This window comes from Durio zibethinus, chromosome 6 (genome assembly GCF_047325235.1).
Source record: "Durio zibethinus cultivar Kanyao isolate XHJ-2024 chromosome 6, ASM4732523v1, whole genome shotgun sequence".
NCBI classification, from domain to species: domain Eukaryota; kingdom Viridiplantae; phylum Streptophyta; class Magnoliopsida; order Malvales; family Malvaceae; genus Durio; species Durio zibethinus.
In genome coordinates this window covers 32,850,570-32,869,441 of record NC_143167.1, presented here as the reverse complement: position 1 = coordinate 32,869,441, position 18,872 = coordinate 32,850,570, and the positions used below count along the sequence as shown (strand labels likewise).

Below are 18,872 nucleotides of genomic sequence, written 5' to 3'. Positions count from 1 at the left end.
TGTATATTATATATGGAGAGAAATGAATTACAAATTATTCAATAATAAAGAATAAACAAAAAAACAAGTGTATGAGTTGATTAAGAAAATTGTTAGGATTCGATTATATGGATTGTAATTGATTTCTGTTGATCTAATCAATAAAATTTTGTGTGATGCATGAAATATAAATAAAAGTTATATTGCATAATAATTATAATATGATTTGATTGTATATATGAAGTGTATGTATTATAACAATTTTATTACTTCTTTTGGATAAATAAAATATAACTTATCATTAAAAAAATTTATTTGAATAAAAAATACGAAAATAATATGATTAAAACTTTCAATAAAAATTTAAAATAAATTTAATAAAATTAAAAAAATATATTTTATATTTTCATAGTAATATAGATTATAAAACATAATTTTTATATAAAATATTATATAAATATAATATTTTATAAAATATAATAACATAAATTATTAAATTAAAAAAAAAAGTATAAAGGACGCCAAAAAAATAAATATTATATTGGGGAGGATTTTGGAATGGGTGATATGGACTTTAATCGTTGATGGTTTTTCGCTAGCAGAGGATTGGTTCACGTCTCTCGTTTGCTGGGTTCCGCAATATAACTGGACCAAGAAAAATATTGGAGATTGTTGGAACATTTGTCGATACTTGACAAGAGACACTCCGTTTCTGGTGGAGGAGATTACCCAATGTAATGCTCTTGTCAAGTCATTTTCATTTGGCAAATAAAGAACTGTTATCAATCGACTTTAAAATACTTGTTTATGGTAAGAATATTTTTGCCAACGATGTTGAAAGTGATTTCCAAGTGGTCCGTCGCTGAATCTCACGTTGGTCTTAGAATAAAGTTTCCAATTTCGTCACATAATTGCTAATATCCCATGGGCTTACATTGTCACCGTAATTAAATGCGTGGAAAATACTAATAATTAAGATTTTTTAATTATATGTTTAGAAATTTTCATTAGATTAATTAATTTGTCACACTTTAGTTACAAATCTCAATAGTAATCTATGAATTCTTCTAGTTAAATTCAAATATATAATTTTTAATTTAATATTTTTTATGGTTATTTTTTTATATTATAATTTATCTTATCACAATTATTATTTTTTTTTATTAAAATGCAAAATTCATCAATAATTTTAATTTTACTATTGCAATAATCATTTTTACTTTTATTATTATTTTCAATTTTAATAAAATCGATCTAATTATTTTACCTATGACATTGATATTAATCCATATAAGTAATTTTCATACCTAACAATTGCTTCCTCGTTATTGTCTTAAGTTAGTAACCAATGATTTATAACCACATTTCCACTTTAGAAGATTAAAATCAGCCTACCAACTTTAATGATCACCAAATTGTTGGTAATTTTAACTAACACTAATAGTAGATTAGCAGTCGGCATACCTAAAAATAGAATAGGAGTGCAAGCAAGAAAAGTATAATTGAAATTTACCTATGATTAGATTTTAATGTAAGGAATACATTAGGCTAGATTTATTAAAAGCCAAATCAAGAGGGAGCTAGATCAATAATGTATTATTTTTATAGCATAAAAAATAATTATTATAATTTATAAATTAATTCCATTAATTCATATAATAAATTTTTATTTTAAAATTTTTATTTTAAAATTATAATTTTGAAAAACTATTTTTATTACTATTATTATAATTTTAAATAATATCATTTTATTTTTATCCAAAATTGGACTTGATATTTTTATTTAAAAAAATATATCCAAAAGGAAATTAAAATTAGAATAAAACGAAGCAATTACTATTAAGTATTAATACGATGATAAGCCTTGGAAAAAATGAATTGAAAATTTGTTTAAAAAAATACACACATATTTCAATCGGTGTTACAAATTACAGTGAGTTTGATGGAAAATGTTTCATAAAAATTAAAATAGAAAAGTACTATTTTTTATTTTATTTGGAAAACCAGAACTGACAAAAGAAAAAAAATCCGTCTATGCTTTTTCTAACGAACTTATTAACTTTTCTGTTAATTAACTTAATTTAACCTGCCTAACATGGCACCGTCGTCGATACAATAAATAAAAAAAAAAAGCGACTATCTCCTGTCAAGATTCAACAAAATTGAAAAAATCTCATAAAAAAAGCCACTAGCAGTAAAAGATTCGTTCACTCTCACACTCTTCTCAATTCCAGATCGCGATCTCTCTGATTTTTGACTCTCACTTTCCCTTTTCCTTAGCTTGTCCCATTGCTTTCCTGTCGTTGGCGGCGCTTGGGGGAGAATGTCGGGCGAGGAGAGATGGTGCGTGGTAACTGGCGGCAGAGGCTTCGCCGCCCGTCATTTGGTCGAAACGCTAATCAAATACGAAATGTTTGCTGTTCGAATCGCCGACTTGCCTTCCAGCATTGATCTCGAATCGTACGAGGAGAACGGAATCCTCGGAGAAGCTTTACGGTCAGGTCGTGCTTACTACATTTCCACGGATCTTCGCCACAAAACTCAAGTACTCAAAGGTCTCCTATTATTTCAAAAATCGCATATATTTCCACTCTATTTTTTTAGTAATATATATTCATGTTTTTAATTGTTTTTAATTTGTGTTGTAGCTTTGGAAGGAGTTGAAGTAGTTTTCCACATGGCGGCTCCTAATTCATCGATTAATAACTTCCAGCTTCATCATTCCGTCAATGTTCAAGGTAAGTATATAGTTTCAGAATTTATTTGAACTTGTTTTCTGCGTTTTATTTTTTAATAATTTATTTATACTTTAACTGCAATTTGCAGGGACTAAAAATGTTATTGAGGCTTGCATTGAACTTAAAGTGAAAAGGCTGATTTATACGAGCTCTCCAAGTGTCGTTTTCGATGGGTTTCATGGAATCTTTAATGGGAATGAATCGTTGCCTTATCCACCTAATGTACTAATTTCAATCTATTTGTCTTTTTTAAGTAGGATTTGGTATATGTCTTTTATTGCTCAGAATGGGATTGATTCAGTTTTTCTTTCAGCATATTGATTCATACTCAGCTACAAAGGCTGAGGGAGAAGCATTGGTCATCAAGGCAAATGGGGTTAATGGGCTTCTAACTTGTTGCATACGTCCCAGTAGTATTTTTGGCCCTGGCGATAGGCTGTTGGTTCCGTCTTTGGTTTCTGCAGCAAGGGCAGGGAAATCCAAGGTGGTTTATGTTCATTATTTGTTTCATTACAGTGTATGTCTGTTTGATAATTTGTCGTCTTATTTCTTCACATTTTAATTGATCAGTTCATAATTGGTGATGGCAACAATGTATACGATTTCACTTATGTTGAAAATGTGGCTCATGCTCATATTTGTGCCGAACGAGCTCTAGCATCTAGCGGAGAAGTTGCCGAAAAAGCTGCAGGGCAGGTGCTCTTTTAATTGCTTACTACTTTTTTCAATCTGTAAGTGCTCTCAAATGGTGGTGAGGGAAAATGATAAATGTCCGTTGATGATTTACATGCATCATATAGGATGTTTACTTATAGCTTTAATATCATTTTATATGCTGTTCAATAAAGAGACATGCTTTACTAGATGATAAAATTTTCCTGAAGATTTCTTTTGGGTGGTAATCCTTCAAGATGATGCTTTTTATCCTACTACCTTGCAATGTTGGTTGACTAAGCTAAGTGATCAGGAGATTGGTTTTTATATTCTGTTGCTAAAATCAATTCCTTGCTTGATAGTATTTATATGGTGATTTGGCAGGCATATTTTGTAACTAATATGGAGCCAATCAAGTTTTGGGAGTTTATTTCTCGAATACTCGAGGGTCTTGGCTATCAGAGGTACTTTCTGTTCTTTTTTCTTCCATTTTGATTATATATATTATCTTCAACTTTTATTGTTATTTTTTTTAAGTTCCTGGTGACAACGTGTTCATATTCTCTCTGTAAAAGAAAGTCTTAAGTGTTTTTCTTCAACATCCAGGTTGATTGTTTAGGATTAGTCATTTTTCTAATCCCCCCATTAATATTATATGTTCTGGTGAAATCAAGGTACCAATGGTTCTTGAGGTTGTTAACTTTAGTGTGTCAATTTTTCTCCTCCTACTCCTAAAATCCCTAAAAGCTTCAGATAAGACAAAAGACTGCTTATTAGTATGTATATTGTTGTTTTGCTATGCTAATTGTTGATTCTGTTTCACTTTATTTTTGAGGTGAGCACGAATGAACTTTTTGCAAATTACGCTTATTCTTAATCTGTTTCTGTATTCTATATTCATTTCCAGTTCCATTTCCCTTTGGTGGAAATTTAGGAACTACAGATGGTTACAAAACTGCCCATGCCTAAGGTCTTCCTCCTTTCTGAACTGCTGCACTTTTCAGGCCAAAAATAAAGATTCCTGCCTCTGTTATAATGCCAATTGCACATTTGGTGGAGTTGACATATCGGCTATTAGGCCCATATGGCATGAAGGTTCCACAATTGACACCTTCAAGAGTTAGACTTCTATCTTGCAGCAGATCTTTTGATTGTTCAAAAGCAAAGGATCAGCTTGGCTATTCACCAATTGTCTCACTTGAGGTTCTATCATGTTTCAACTGCTTTTCTACGTTGTTGCTGCATTTTTTCCCTAAGGTTTAATTATTTTTGGAGGCTTGGAATTGGTAGGTCGGTTTGCATCTGATAAAGTAGAATGAAATGATGTTTAATTTCTCCAACTAGGTTTGTCATTTCTTCTAAACTTCTCAGTTATGTAGCTTTCCCAATGATTGGTTGTTGCATCATAATGGCAGTGGTCCATGTATTTGACCAGTTTCATTCTTCTACTCTATGTCCATCATTTTATATCAGCTAGAAATGTGCTTATAAACTGAAAATATCGGATGGCATAGACATATGAGTGCTTTTTCTTGTCTGAACATAGAAACCATCTAAATGGCTATCCTTTGTGTGGGGTGTGGACGATATCCAATACAGTCCAAGGTATTAAATTGATGGTTTATTTCTGACAATGTGATTTAATAATGTTGCAGGATGGTATACAGAAGACAATTGAGTCTTACTCACACATGAGAGCTGAAAATCAACCCAAGAGAGAAGGGCCATCCAAAGCTTCTGTTTATCTCGGACAAGGGAGGGGTAATTTTATTTCTTCCTTCTTTTATGATGTCTAAATGCGCTTATGTAATATACTAAGAACACATCCTCACTAGTCATAAGTTTGGAAGTTACAAGTCTTAAGTTTGATTGCCACCAGCGAAAGTTCAGACAACTTGAAATATATTTTGGAAGTTACAATAGATCCAACTTGATTAGGCTTGTCCTAATATTTCTGATTACAATGCAACAGATCCAACTTGATTAGGCTTGTCCTAATTTTTCCAATTACAATTTATCAGAGAGGCTTTAGCCAGTGATGCAGGAGCAAAATTTACTTTTTGGGTTGAGAAAAGGAACATTACAAGTCATGGCATACTTGTTTTCTGCAAGCTGCAGCACTGTTCACATTTCTGACAATTGTATTGTTGCGAGTCTCCATGTCTTTTTCGGTTCTTTACTTTCTAGTATTTTAGAGGATCAAGATTGAATTTGTTTAAGGGTTAGAATTTAGCAGTTAGGATGTAATCTTACTAGTATTTTTGTGCTCTGTGGCTGTAAGGTGGTTTGGTTGATATAATCAGATTGAGATTCCTGTTTATTGGAATGTCATTCAGTAAAGGGACTTTCTTTCTATTTCCTGGCCTTAGAAACCAAGAAGAAGCCTTTTGGCTTATTGCTCCTTTTATTCTCTTTCTTTTACAACCAAATTGTGTGGTTTGTGTTTGTATTCTCACGCAAAATTTGTTCCACACAAAGGAAACCTATCCCATAATCTTGGACTGGCGGTTGAATTTATGATATGAAATAGATAGGTTTAGTGAGTTGAAGGTTAAAAATGCAGCCAGAGCTAGTTTAGAAAGGAATGCTGTGCAAATCTTGTAATCAAGCTTCAAATATGTTATTCAAGTGATATAGTAGTTAGACTGTTGTATTAATAATGATGATAATCTATGTTATAAACTTATAATGGCATTGATATGTTTATTCAGTGCATGTGCCTGTTTGTACATCACTTAACTGTCCATGGTTTTGCAGTTGCTGACACACTACTTTGGAAGAATAAAAGGCAGACACTGATAGTGCTGTTGGTATTGGGTGCAATATACTACAACTTCATTGCTTTAGGTTCTACCCTTATTACTGCAGTTTCGAAGCTGCTCTTGGTGTCACTAATTTTCTTGTTCATCCATGGCAGTTTACCAAATAGAATGTATGTATACCTACCCATTTTTCACTGTCAATATGTCAAACCATTCTTTTCTGATAGTCACAAATTCTCAAAAAAGAAAAATCATATATTTCAATTATTTGAATTGCCAAAATTTTGTAATGTGGTTCTCTTGCAAAAGCATCTGAATGGTATTATCTTAAAAAGGAAAGATTATCTTGGTCTGGATGCTATAAAACTGTGGATGCTTCCTAGTCATCTGCATTGCTTGGTTGGTTTTATGTATTCTGGATCTTATTTACTGATGGGAAGGCTAAATGAGCAAAATTTCGTAATGCTGAGCATAACTACTGGATATAAATGTAATTTTCTGATGGTGCAGATTCGGATATACAGTGGAGAAAATTTCTGTATCAAATTTCCACTTATCAGAAGAGAAATCACGGGACATTGTTTTGTTGATGGCTTCATCCTGGAACAGTGTTGTTAATGTTTTGAAATCTCTTTGCAAGGGGAAGGATTGGATACTGTTCCTCAAGGTATTATCACTCTCCTAGTCTGCTTCTTATTTGTGTGCTTTCAAATATGTTAGATGTCTAGTACCAGAAACCTCTCCTCTTTCTGAATTTAAACTATAAATTGATTACACCCCTTAAAGCAGTGTAAGATAATGCAGCCTCTGGAGTCATCACTTTTGTTGCAAAGTCATATTCTTTTAGATAAATGGTGAATGATTGATTATTGAACTGAGACTGGGTCCTCAATTCTTTGTCTTGGAGATCACTAATTAGATTCATGATATGTTCAATCTGTTAAACATGAGTTCATATGCCTAAACTCCCGACCCTTTCTTTTCTCTTCCATTTCTCAACCACTGTGCCATAGACCTGTTATGATTCTATTATTATTAGACTTAATTTATATGTATATACAGATGCTGTTCTTTGTGGATACTCTAATGTGACAAATTATGGTTGCTGTAATCATTTGCCATAACTTACTTTTGCTCTGGCAATGAAACAGGTTGTTTTCTCCCTACTGTTTCTTAGCTTCCTTGGAGCCATATCACTTCAGACTATGTTTGTCATAGGTTCTCTCTCTCTCTCTCTCTCTCTCTCTCTCACACACACACACACACGCAAACAAAAGATGGGAGACACCTTTAGTAGTCCAGACAGCAAATGTTGACTGTCCTACATAAAATAACCTGAAACTGCTAATGATTATGCTAGATATTTCACCATGTGCCGTTCTGGATAAAGCTTATTCATCAACTTACTTCTTTTGATAAGCTTTTTCTTTATATTTTCTTATTGCAACCAAAATGAGGTTTTGCGTATTTATGTTTGGGATGTATTATTGCAGGACTTCCACTCGCCTTTATATCTTTCTATGTGTACGAGAAAAAGGAGCAAGAAATCGATGCTTTGTTTCTAGACGCTTTCTCTATGGGGTGCAAATTGAAATCAGATATTGCCAGGAAATTAGTGGCCCCCAAGAAGAATGACTGATAGCATTGGAACCCAAATTTTCATTAGCATGAAAGGGGAGTATTATCAATTATTTCGAGCTCGTTTCAAGGATTGTAAGCGTAAGTTTGTAACATTATTACTTGCAGCCCATTTCAGTTTTGCACCATTCGTTTCAGAACCCTTCATATATTTAAGCTGTTTGATATATGTTTCTCTTTTGTTTCCATCCAGTATTTGGGTTCACTTGTATATATCTCTCAAGAACGGTTGATACTTTTCCTCTTTGGATTGTATACTGAAGTTTCTTTTTGGGTTAATGCACCTCTCTATTTGGCTTAATGAATAAAACTAACACCTGATTATATTTGTCTTTCATCAAAATCTTTTTCTTATATATAATATGTAAAGATATAAAAAATGTACTCTTTTCAGATGTTGGTTTCAGGAATATTTTGCAGAATCAAGAATTTGCAGGCAGGGGTCACTTTTATGAACCTCGTAGGCCTAGCCAGCCCAAGTTCATCCTATTGATCTAATCTACTAGCACATTCCAATCCGCACCCAAATGGAGCCAATATAAGGCTAAAAACGCAAAGAAAGACCAAACCCCAACTGGGGTGGGTTTCTCTTGTTTCATGAAAACGACAGCTTCATTGACTCAATCTTGTTTTTTTTTTTTTATCTTTTAGTAACCTGATGATCTTTTCATTACACGTCTAAAAGTAAGTTTTATCTGTTAGGGGCGTTGACTGATCTCAAACTACAAAGCTAGCTTACTGCTTAAGTTTAGGACGACTTTGGGGTCGATAATTTAATTTATCTTCAATAAATTTTATTCAATTTAATTTTTTAAAATTAATTTTTTTAAATTAAATTTTAGATCGAATTTTATATTGTTAAGAAAAAATTTGAGTCGATTCGGATTCAAATTTTAAGTCAATTTGATTTGATTTAATATTTATATAAAAATTAATTTTTTAATTAATTATTTAAATTTTTATTTATATATATTTATATAATTATATATTTAAATATTTATATTTTAAAAAATAATATTTTATTAATTTTAAATCAAATTAAAATCAAAATTGATATAAAAAATATAAAAAAATTTAAATCGAGTCAAATTTAAATTTAATAAATAAAAAATTAAATTGATTTCAAAATTAATAAAAATTTATCTTAATTCGATTCGTTATCAATTTTAAGGATCACCACCAAAGATAATACCCTTAAATACATTAAAAAAAATAGATAGTACCACCCGTTGGCTGCTTGGAGCACTTCTTGAGATACCTTTTGTAATTCTACATAATACCTTAGAGAGAAAAAATTAATAATACTCAAAGTCTCACGTCAACCGCAAATGGGCTGTATTTTAACAGAATGAAAAGCACAAAGTGGTGGAAACATGGATTTTCTTTAGATATATGTCTATAAACAATATTGGATGTTGTTTTCATGCACGGTCAAAATAATCGGAATGACATACCCTTTGAATTCAGGAATGATATGTAGGATTGGCCACACTTGAAATCTGGAATTTTATATGAAAAACTTCTTTAACAAGTTTCCCATTTGATTTTTACTGTTGTTCTGGTATTCTAGCACAATGACTGCAAAAGACAGTGGCCTTCTATATAGGATCTTGTAGGCACTAGATGGTTGAACAAAAACAGAGGTTCACTATTCATGATACAGGAAATGAGTCAAGTCCCACATCACTTCACAAGCAGTTAGATAATTGGACACTTCTGACGAGGAAAAAATCAAAGATTTAGTCAGAGTGATCATTTTTTGGGTGTACTAATATCCTTTTTCGCTTCGTCATGACGGGCATGCTGATCAGATTGTCAATTTTTTGAAGTTGCTCATGATTTCCTTCTCTTTCCCCTTTTCTTTCCAAATGTACTGCCAGCCTGCAGCTCTGTGATTCATCTCCAGCCAGCTCTGATTCATCAATAATCATTGCCTTTTGCACCTAAACCTGAAACCCACATCCATGACCAAACCAAACCATCCTAACTCTGCCAAAGAAAAAGGATTTCTTGGATCCTTTGAGATAGCATCAAATTATTTGACTAGTTATTCGGGTCGTCTTACTACAAAGTCTTTGTTACACTGTAATGCAGAACATGCTTGTAATAATAAGGTGACAGATCCAACCTTTTTTTTAATACAAGGTGAAAGATATTTTATGATTCTAAGAACATGATTCAAAAACTCATTGACAATTTGATTTTCAATTTTTTTTTCTTGTCATATACGAGAGTTTCTAAACTACAAAAAGTTCTAATTATAAGCGTGTATAGAACAAAGTAGAAAATACAGCGTCTACAATGCTATAAAATATATGCTAAATGATGTTGCTTGTTGCTGCTACGATTACGCATCACCTTTTATAATAGCAGTATGATAGGAGGGCTATTTAATAATAGTGGTCAACTTTAAAATGTAACACCAAAGTTTCTCCAAGGAAAATGACTTGTATCTGTGAACAAAAGGACACTCCAATGACACCCTCTTTTGCCCCAATTTGTTTCTTTCAAATTACGCAATAATTGAAGCCCAAAGCAAAGGCGGAGGCGTGCTAAATCAATCTTTCTTTCTTTTTTCTTTTTACATAAAAAAAAGTAAAACTCTAATATTAATAAAAGAAAAGGGGGAAGTTTGGTTTAAAATCAAGTCATTGATTTCTCTTTAAACCCTTTTAATTACTAAATTAAAAGCTTGAAGACTACTAAATTAATCTTTCATCTCTTGTCCAATGTAAAATTAATGTATTCCGAAATTTATTGTGATGACCTTTGATTTTTTATTCAATGTAAGATTAATATAAGATTAATGCATTGTGCAATTTATTGTGATTCAATGTAAGATTAATGCTTTTTGTGATTTATTGTGATATATAAGATTAATGCGCTCTTTAGTTTAATATAACATGCAATGTTAACACTTATTCATTCATCGAATTTTCTTTTCTTATTCTATCTACATACAATGTCAACAAACTTTTATTTTCTACTTTACATTTCTTATTTTACATGTATACGGTGTCGATGCTTATATATTTAATAATTTTTTATTTTTTATTTATGCAAAATTAATATATCCTACTTCTATTTCTTATTTGATTGATATAAGAATCATGCAATCTGATGACGTATCAAATGTTGGTGTCGAGCTCTAATCTTGAGATTTTTTTGAAAAGATAGAAGAGAAAAACAATTAAAAATAAAAGCAATGAGTGTTCCCTTCGTTTGTACTCCAACACTTAAATTTTGATTTCAAAGCTTTATTAAAAATATAGAAGAAAATGATAGTTAGAGGTAAAAGCACAAGTTAAAATGATTCAGGTCGAAAAGTAAGTAAGAAGTGTGGATATCCGTTGCGAAATATTATCCGCTCGTGGTGCCTCACAAGTTTGGGTGTTACAAAATCCCCTGTTAAAGCCGTGTAGCACTTAGTTCCCGCTTGATAAAATTTTAGAGGCGATTCATACAATGTAGCACTTAGTTCTCGTCCGACTTGTGAGCTAATTTAGTTCCTGCAAATTTCTAAAAGTGGCTCCCATAATATAGCCTTTAATTATTGTCTGACAAGATTCTAAATGTGGTTTAGTTCTCTCAAGATTCTAGATGTGACTCGTACAATATAGCCTTTAATTTTCGTCCGACAATATTTTAAAGGTGGCTCCTGCAATGTTGACTCAGTTCTTATCCAATATTCAATTGGTGATCGTTTTGATACTATTTGTAAAGACTCATACCTAACTTATGAGATATTATTTACTTTGACCTAAACATCTCGTAATTTTAGCACACAAAATATATATAATAAATTAAATCTCTATATATATATATCATAGCAAAACTTCATATTATTATAATATGGGATTGCGACGTTACAGAAAGAAAAAAAAAAGTAGAATGAACATTTCTCAATGATACTTATACATTCATATTTATAAGTAAACTGTAAGAGATTATCAAGAGATAATAAGGATAATTCTACTAATCTGATATTGAACATATTAAATCGATTTGACATGTTAAATCAACATAAATAATAAAAATATTTTTAATTATCAATTAAAAACTTTTTAAAGAGAAAAAAATCACTATTTTTTTACTATAAAATATTTATTACAATAAAATTTTTAAGCCTGATACTTTCAACCAATCAATATAGTGATGTTATCGTCACAGCTACGACTGTACATATTACTTTGTTAAACTCTTGACTTATAGATAATTTTTATTTTTTTCAACATCAATGCTTTCTTTTTAACGGTTTTTGTTTCTTATTCGACGTGAGAATTAATTTATTTGTCTGTCTCTCAATAGCGCTAGACGTAACAAACACGCTTGATATTATGCTATACGGGTCGGTGTCCTAGATTTGAGAGGTTATTAATAATTTTCCATTCATAATTGGCTTCATAAATGCAGGGAAAACCATTTCAAATGGGCTTCTAAAACTATTGGATGTGGCTTTAATCTGGGTCGTATTCATCCGAACTGTGGTCACTTTCAATATTTCAACTAAATTTTGCATAGTGATGGGAAATGTATCCGATCCACTTTCTCATCCACAAATGTTATAGTTTTTTTCTTGCTAACAATTATGCAATTGGGACTATTGAAAAGATGAAAAGAAACAATTATACAAATTGGCATAGCACACCAAATTGCCCTGTGACCCTGTTTTCAATTCAAAAATTGCAAGAAAAATGCAGTTACTTTCTGCATTTAATGTGTTTCAATCATATCACAAATTAGAGGAAGGCATACCATTATTATGTATGAAATTTTGTCCAGGGTAAAAAGGTGTCATATCAAAATCCTTCAAATATCACGTGAAGAATGGCAGTGAGGGTGAAAAAAAAAAAGGGAAATGGTATATTAAAAACAAAACTAGTAAGGCAACAAGGGGTATCTTTTGGATGTCAAGTTGTGAGAAAAAGACTAGTAAATAAGGGAAAAGCAGGCAAAATCCCTGTGAAAAAAACAGGTCTGCTCAAATTGATAACATTCACAAACTCATCGAAGTCACCGGTAATCACAGTCACAGTTCACAATAAAAAATGTCAAACCGTATTGAAACATTTGAATCAATGATTATTATATGTTTTTTATTTATCTTATTTTCCAAATCAAAACTAGTTAAAAACTCAAATCATTGCCGCCATTTGTACTTAAGGTAAGGAAGGGGGGGCCTCAATCCTGGTGGAGCCCTGAAGCCTTGGCCGGAAGCTGGTAGTAAATTCAATGAAATCACAAGCCCATTTTGTATAAAAAGAAAAGGATCAGACGTTTGAAAGCACGAGAAATTTACAGTAAAAAGAGAAAAAAGTTGGCAAAAAAAAAAAAAAAACCATCTCGTGCTGTGGGATAGTTGGCTTGGCTGGCTTTTTTGCTCTGCAAACTTTGAAATGGTTCGTATTCAAAACAAAACTCAATAAAGCAAAAAAAAGAAAAACCCAAAGTTTCTCTCTGTATCTGTTCTCTATGACTATGGCAGACCCCAAAAACAAAGCACTTCCTTCATAAAAATTTCACCTTTTCTTTTTCTATAGCCTTTTACAGATAAGTTAACTTTAAAATAAAAATCCTTGTTTTGTCTCCAATCTCTGATTCCCATTTACCTCCACTGTCTTAGTTTTTTTTTTTTTTTTTCCTTTCGTTATTTGATTCCTCTTTTTTCTCATTCAAGATTCCTTCTTTCTCTCTCTATATTCTTTTGACCCACTTATTTCAAGTTTTCTTTCTTTGGGTTCATTTAAATTCGTTTGCTCATTTTGTTTTTTTTTTTAATGATGTTTGAATCTTTTTCTAAAACTTCGAAGTGAATGAAAGAAAAACATGGGTGGTCTTAACAGGGTGGAAGTGATAAACAGCAAAGGTTGTTCAAGGTTGTTTGTTGGGTTCTCATCTTCAGTGCCATCATTTAGAAGCTTCCAATCGTTTGACCAAATGTCCCCTGCTTCTACCTCTTTTGGTTCTGAACCGTTAACGGTTCGATCCACCGGTCCATTCTCTGGTCTGGTTATTTGCGTTACTGGGTTGTCTAAAGGTTGGTAAATTTGTATCCAAATGAAATCCGTTTTTGTTTCTTTTCTTACTCCTTTTTGGTTCTTTTTTTGTTTGATCTTTTTGTCCTTTTACAGTTTACTGCTGACTGAGTTTAATTAAATGATTTTGATTCTGGGCACTTGAATTTTGATTGAACTCATCCTGTTTTGCTATTATATATGTTAAAACTTTGATTTTTTCATCATGAAATTCATGTTTGTTACTGTTTGTGTGCAGAAGCAAGGAAACAAGTTATGGAAGCAACGGAGAGATTAGGTGGTCAATATAGTCCTAGTTTACATCCTCAATGTACCCATTTGGTGGTCCAGATATCCTTTCTTATTATCATTTTTTTTAAATTACTTAGATTTTGGCATAATTTGAAACTTGGCTGATTTTCGAATTAAGAGAAAAGAGATGACCAATATGATTGTAATTTTCTGACAATATTGTAATTGGCAGATGGATATTGTGTGTATGATGATGATAATAAGGTTTCCTATTGTCTGTCTTTGTATTGTCTTTACTGGGGCAGTTGTTCTGTCAACCTTAAAAATAGTTACAGTGTTAGCGGACGTAAGTTTGAGCATGCTCTAAAACATGGATCAAGAAATGGTCTATTTGTGGTTACACTTGGATGGTTTGTGGATAGTGTCAAGAGGAATGGTAAGATTAGGCTGCTTCCCATTTCATACTTCCCTGTTGTAATAAGTTTTATTGCTGTATGAAGGATATGCTCTTTTCAAACTGTTATAATTTACTAGTTTGTTTAACATGAAAATTCTAACTTCATTATCTCACAGCTGATGTTGTTCCCTCCTAATATTCTATTTAAGAAACAGTTTCCAGAATTTGTATAAGAGTCAGAAATAGAAATACCTTATGTTACTAGCTAATGAATCACGATGCTACTTGCAGTTTATATGTTTTACTCAAATGGTCTGTGTCTCGACGGAAGATGTGCTATTGTTATGTGGATTTTTTTTTGAGCACTTAATTGGAATCTCCAAGCACCTTATTTATTTCAAATTCTACCATAGAGTTGTATAATTCAGAAACAATCAACTTATAGTCTCTCCAATTGTCTAGGTATCATCAAAATAACCTTCTAAGGTGCAGATCTGTCATCTTGCTTATGTGCATTTGTGGATAAAATGACTTCTATGTGGGATTCCTTTACATGCTTTTAGGATGTTCATCTTAATTGGTAATTTAAGAAATGGAAACCCTGCCATGTTAGAGAAAGCAGAACTTGAGTATTTTTTAAAGTAAAGGAAATTTGAGGGCTAATTTGATTTGTGTTAGTTTATAAAAATATCTTTTTTTTCTCCATTTACTGCAGTGAGGTTAAGTGAATCACTCTACACTGTAAAGTGTGTTGAAGAACATGGCACACGTGTAGATGAATTAAATCGGCTTGCTGGGTCTACTGCTTCTGACAGTTCATGTCTTCCTGCTGGTTTTCACGAAGCCAAGAAAATAGACATGATAGAAAAGCAACATGTACTATTTTCTGGAAGAGTCCCTAAAAAAAGTATGGACTCAACTTTATCTGGTCATACCATGTACATCGATTCTGGTATTTCAGATGAACTACGGAATAAGGTAACATTTGATATGCTGCCTAAAATTAATGTTTCCTTTTTGAAATGCTAGTTTAGAATATGTTGCATGATCTGCTGAGTTCGTAGATTAGGTGTGTCGGTGTCGCAGATCACAGTCTATGTATCACTGCAAGGCTAGTCAATAACTCACTATTTTAGTTTTGTCTGACTTGTATGTTGCTTTTAGCAATTCTTTGAGACGTTTAGTATGTTGATAGGTTCTTGAAGCAGCATCTAAAGAAGGGGCTGCAGTGGTAGATCGATGGTTTGTTGGTTGCAGTGCAAGTCATGTAGTATGTGAAGGGAATTCTATTCATCGATATATTGGCCACTCAAACAGCATTGTTACAGTGAGTGCCTCTGCATGTATCATGGAAATAGGTTCTTTTGTGCATCGTCATCATACTGTTTTTGATTCTGACATTGTTTTTGTTTCTCCCAGTACGTGATGTCATCACGGGCAATATGCATAGCACTTATAAGAATAATCAATGTTTGTTATGCTGGAATTGATTTGATATTTAATATGTCTCAGCCATCGTGGGTCCTGAAAACAGCTAAGGATAGGAATTTGCAGAGGCTTGTTCACATGTCTGCTGATTTGGCCAGGCAGATTGGGACAGTGCTTGAAAATTCTCAAAATGGCATTGTAGGAGAGGTACTGTTGAATATACTGCTGTTAGAATTATGGATATTGCTATTTTATTCTTATGATAATGGCAGTTGAACTCATTTGATAAATAGATTTCACATCTTTTCCTTCTATGGTAGCACAAGTCATGTTATTCCCTTCCTGTAATGCTGGACATATTAGTTGTCAGGGTGAGGGGAATAGGACCAAGAATGAATAATTGTATATGAAAGAAGGGAATAGATCTAAACATTAGAAACAATTTTGAAGGTGTGTGGATGAAAAAAGGACTGTAATTGAGCAATGATGGATGATTTATAGATGAACTCTCCGATAGATAAGCTCATGCTTGCACTGATTCAGAAACAGAAAAATTTTGTTAAGCTGTTGAGTATTGACCTTTTAAGGTCTCCATTTTGGGGTCAAGTCATCAATTTCTGCTAATTAGTTTCAGCTTATGTTTCAACCGTCTATATTCGTCAGTTTTGATTCCATTTAATTCATTAAATCGACGTTCATGTTATGTGTCTCTGTTGAATTTTTTTTGTTTTCTTTGTTTCTCTGAGTATTATGCTGATGTTAAGTTTTCACCTTTGTTTTAATAGGAAAATAATGTGGCTAATTCAACTCAATACGCTCAGAGCTTTAGAAGGAATGCAAGTCATGAAGAGAGGCAACAGATTGTACATTTAGCTAAAACTGGGGTTAGAAATCGTCGCAGTCGTCGTATGCAGGCAAGTGGTTAATCATGTTTGGTATATCCTAGGGCTTCACACTAATGTGGGCTGATCCTATTATGCTTGTTATTATCACACAAAAGAGCCTTGGACATTTTAAGCAATACCTTATTCATGATTTGGGCAGTTAGGCATCATTGATTTTCTTGGTTACAGTTTGAACTATACTATATTTAAAGCTGTGAGGCTACAGTAAGTCATCTTAACTATAAATTGTATCGCATGGAAGAAACTTTAACTAGATGAACCTTGGGCATTTGAGTGGGTGACATTGAATGGTTGGAGCATTAACTACGCCATAGTTTCTTGCTCATCAAAAATGCATATTAGAAAGCAGGCTTCCAAAATGATATTAGCTATCAGATTGATTGACTTCTAAGTACTTGGAGGCAAACTAAAAGGTACTGATGGGCTTGCTCGAAACTAATGGGCTTGCTCGAAACTAAGTATGATTGAGGTTCCTATATTTCATATTATAGCATGTAATCTATGGAGGGCCCTTATCCTATGGCATGCATGTGATGCAAATTGCAAAAATGCTGCTAATCACTACCATATCATCTGTGTGTGTGCAAACACAAGCACTTTATGGAATGCTTATGCTTTCCATCTGTGTGTGTGCTTATGCTTTCTTTATGGAATACAGGTATTTAGGTAAGCATATCTTTACAGACTACTTTACTGGAATGATTTTAATGTATTATTGTGAATTATTGCATGTCCTTCAACATCTGTTTTCTTTCAGACTTGTCAAACCCCAATCCGTCCAATAAGCCCAAGAAGTCTTCTGGATTCAGTTTGCTGGACAATATCTGAGCCAACTTCAACTGCTTCTATTTTCACAGACTCTTTTAGTGGCGAAGATGTTAGCGAGCATCAATCTGTATTCTTTGATGCTAATGGTGATGGCAAGGATTCTGGGGCCTCATTTACTAACTTAACCCGGTCACTTACAGAAAGGTGATTGATCGTTTCATAGAGATTTGTCCCATTATTTCTGTTCCTTTTCATGTTTTAGTTTAATTAGCATTGTCTCACTCCATCGGTTTTCTATAAGTTGTTCGCAGTGAGAAAAATGAGTTGATATTCAAAAACCACTTTCTTACCATACTATTCCCAGTGGATCGATTTTCTGAGATGGGACCTTCTTCACGGACATATTTCAGTGATAATGGCTTTAAACGTCTGCAGGTTTTGGATTATATCTATGCCTTTTATCAGGTATGACATGGATAAGTTTTTCATCCCCATATTTTTGTGCAAATTGGGTTATAAATGCAGCTATAATTTTAAATCAGGTTATTAGGATATTAATGCAACATGTTCAAATATTTCATTTGTCATGGAGGCAATCAATCATTACGCGAAATTTTTTTGCTTTTGTTGCTGCTCTTTCTTAGGAAAACATGTCAGCTGATGAAATAGAGGCTGCTATTCACACTGACTCAAGGCATGCTGACCGGCTTCGAGCAGCGTACTCTAGCAAAGAGACGGTAGAATGTGGACATGTGATTTTCAAACGAATTGATTTCTTGGGAAGTCGTAAAAGCTTTGAAATATTGAAGCGTGTTAGCGGGGATAATAACAGCAACGTATATGAGCTCTTGATTAGAGCCTAAAAATGTCTCTGCGCTGGATGGATGCCTCCCTATCATACCAGTAGAAGATGGTATTGAAACTTACGTCGCAGCATCAACATTTCAAGAACAATGAAAAGAATAGTTACACATACATCGTATTTTGGCCTTTAATATACAACATTTTTGGCATGTCGCGTGTAATGAAGGGTGAATTCATCAAATTTTGTTTGTCAAAGCTTATATTTTCGTATGTTGAATGAATCAGGGTGTGACAGTGTCTCGATTGTAATGTAAATTTAACCAAATAGAGACGGGAAATTGCCCTGGTAAAAGCCCTTCCCTTGGGGAACCTACAATTGTACCAAAATTGACAAACCGATAATTACAGAATGATTAAATATATGTAAGCATTTCTTATTGCTAGACTTAATCACTAAAAGTAAAAGGACCATATACAATGCAGTTGATAAGTGAAAGTCTGCTTGCAGTTTACACCAATGGTCAAGGTTAATA

At 32.8% G+C, this 18,872-nt stretch overlaps 2 protein-coding genes across 3 annotated transcripts; both read left to right on the top strand.

The window, feature by feature from the left end:
• Nucleotides 1-2,067: 2,067 nt before the first annotated feature.
• Nucleotides 2,068-8,050, top strand: LOC111285384 (3beta-hydroxysteroid-dehydrogenase/decarboxylase-like). Its single transcript, XM_022874808.2, has 12 exons — nt 2,068-2,534; nt 2,628-2,717; nt 2,806-2,939; nt 3,031-3,201; nt 3,288-3,413; nt 3,756-3,835; nt 4,376-4,574; nt 5,027-5,132; nt 6,129-6,303; nt 6,644-6,800; nt 7,285-7,351; nt 7,627-8,050. Exons 1-12 carry the CDS (start codon nt 2,303-2,305, stop codon nt 7,770-7,772), a joined length of 1,683 nt encoding a protein of 560 aa, XP_022730543.2. The 5' UTR covers nt 2,068-2,302; the 3' UTR covers nt 7,773-8,050.
• A 4,977-nt stretch (nt 8,051-13,027) lies between these two features.
• On the top strand, nt 13,028-18,782 carry LOC111285399 (uncharacterized). Of its 2 annotated transcripts, XM_089763062.1 has the most exons (11): nt 13,028-13,170; nt 13,615-13,808; nt 14,045-14,137; nt 14,372-14,473; nt 15,150-15,412; nt 15,630-15,761; nt 15,947-16,069; nt 16,648-16,776; nt 17,525-17,739; nt 17,847-18,000; nt 18,180-18,782. In XM_089763062.1, exons 2-11 carry the CDS (start codon nt 13,709-13,711, stop codon nt 18,396-18,398), a joined length of 1,530 nt encoding a protein of 509 aa, XP_089619188.1. In that variant the 5' UTR covers nt 13,028-13,170; nt 13,615-13,708; the 3' UTR covers nt 18,399-18,782. The 2 variants fall into 2 exon arrangements, with proteins under 2 accessions (XP_089619188.1, XP_089619187.1); XM_089763061.1 differs by lacking the exon at nt 13,028-13,170 and having other exon boundaries at nt 13,190-13,808.
• The last annotated feature ends 90 nt before the right edge of the window (nt 18,783-18,872 follow it).

Excerpts from the sequence above, each read along its gene's own strand:
- LOC111285384 (XM_022874808.2), top strand. The coding sequence starts at position 2,303 with ATGTCGGGCGAGGAGAGATGGTGCGTGGTAACTGGCGGCAGAGGCTTC. Across the intron at positions 5,133-6,128 it reads TTATCTCGGACAAGGGAGGG|TTGCTGACACACTACTTTGG; the intron begins GTAATTTTATTT and ends ATGGTTTTGCAG. Across the intron at positions 6,801-7,284 it reads ATTGGATACTGTTCCTCAAG|GTTGTTTTCTCCCTACTGTT; the intron begins GTATTATCACTC and ends GCAATGAAACAG.
- LOC111285399 (XM_089763061.1), top strand. The coding sequence starts at position 13,598 with ATGGGTGGTCTTAACAGGGTGGAAGTGATAAACAGCAAAGGTTGTTCA. Across the intron at positions 16,070-16,647 it reads AAAATGGCATTGTAGGAGAG|GAAAATAATGTGGCTAATTC; the intron begins GTACTGTTGAAT and ends TTGTTTTAATAG. Across the intron at positions 17,740-17,846 it reads ACCCGGTCACTTACAGAAAG|TGAGAAAAATGAGTTGATAT; the intron begins GTGATTGATCGT and ends AGTTGTTCGCAG.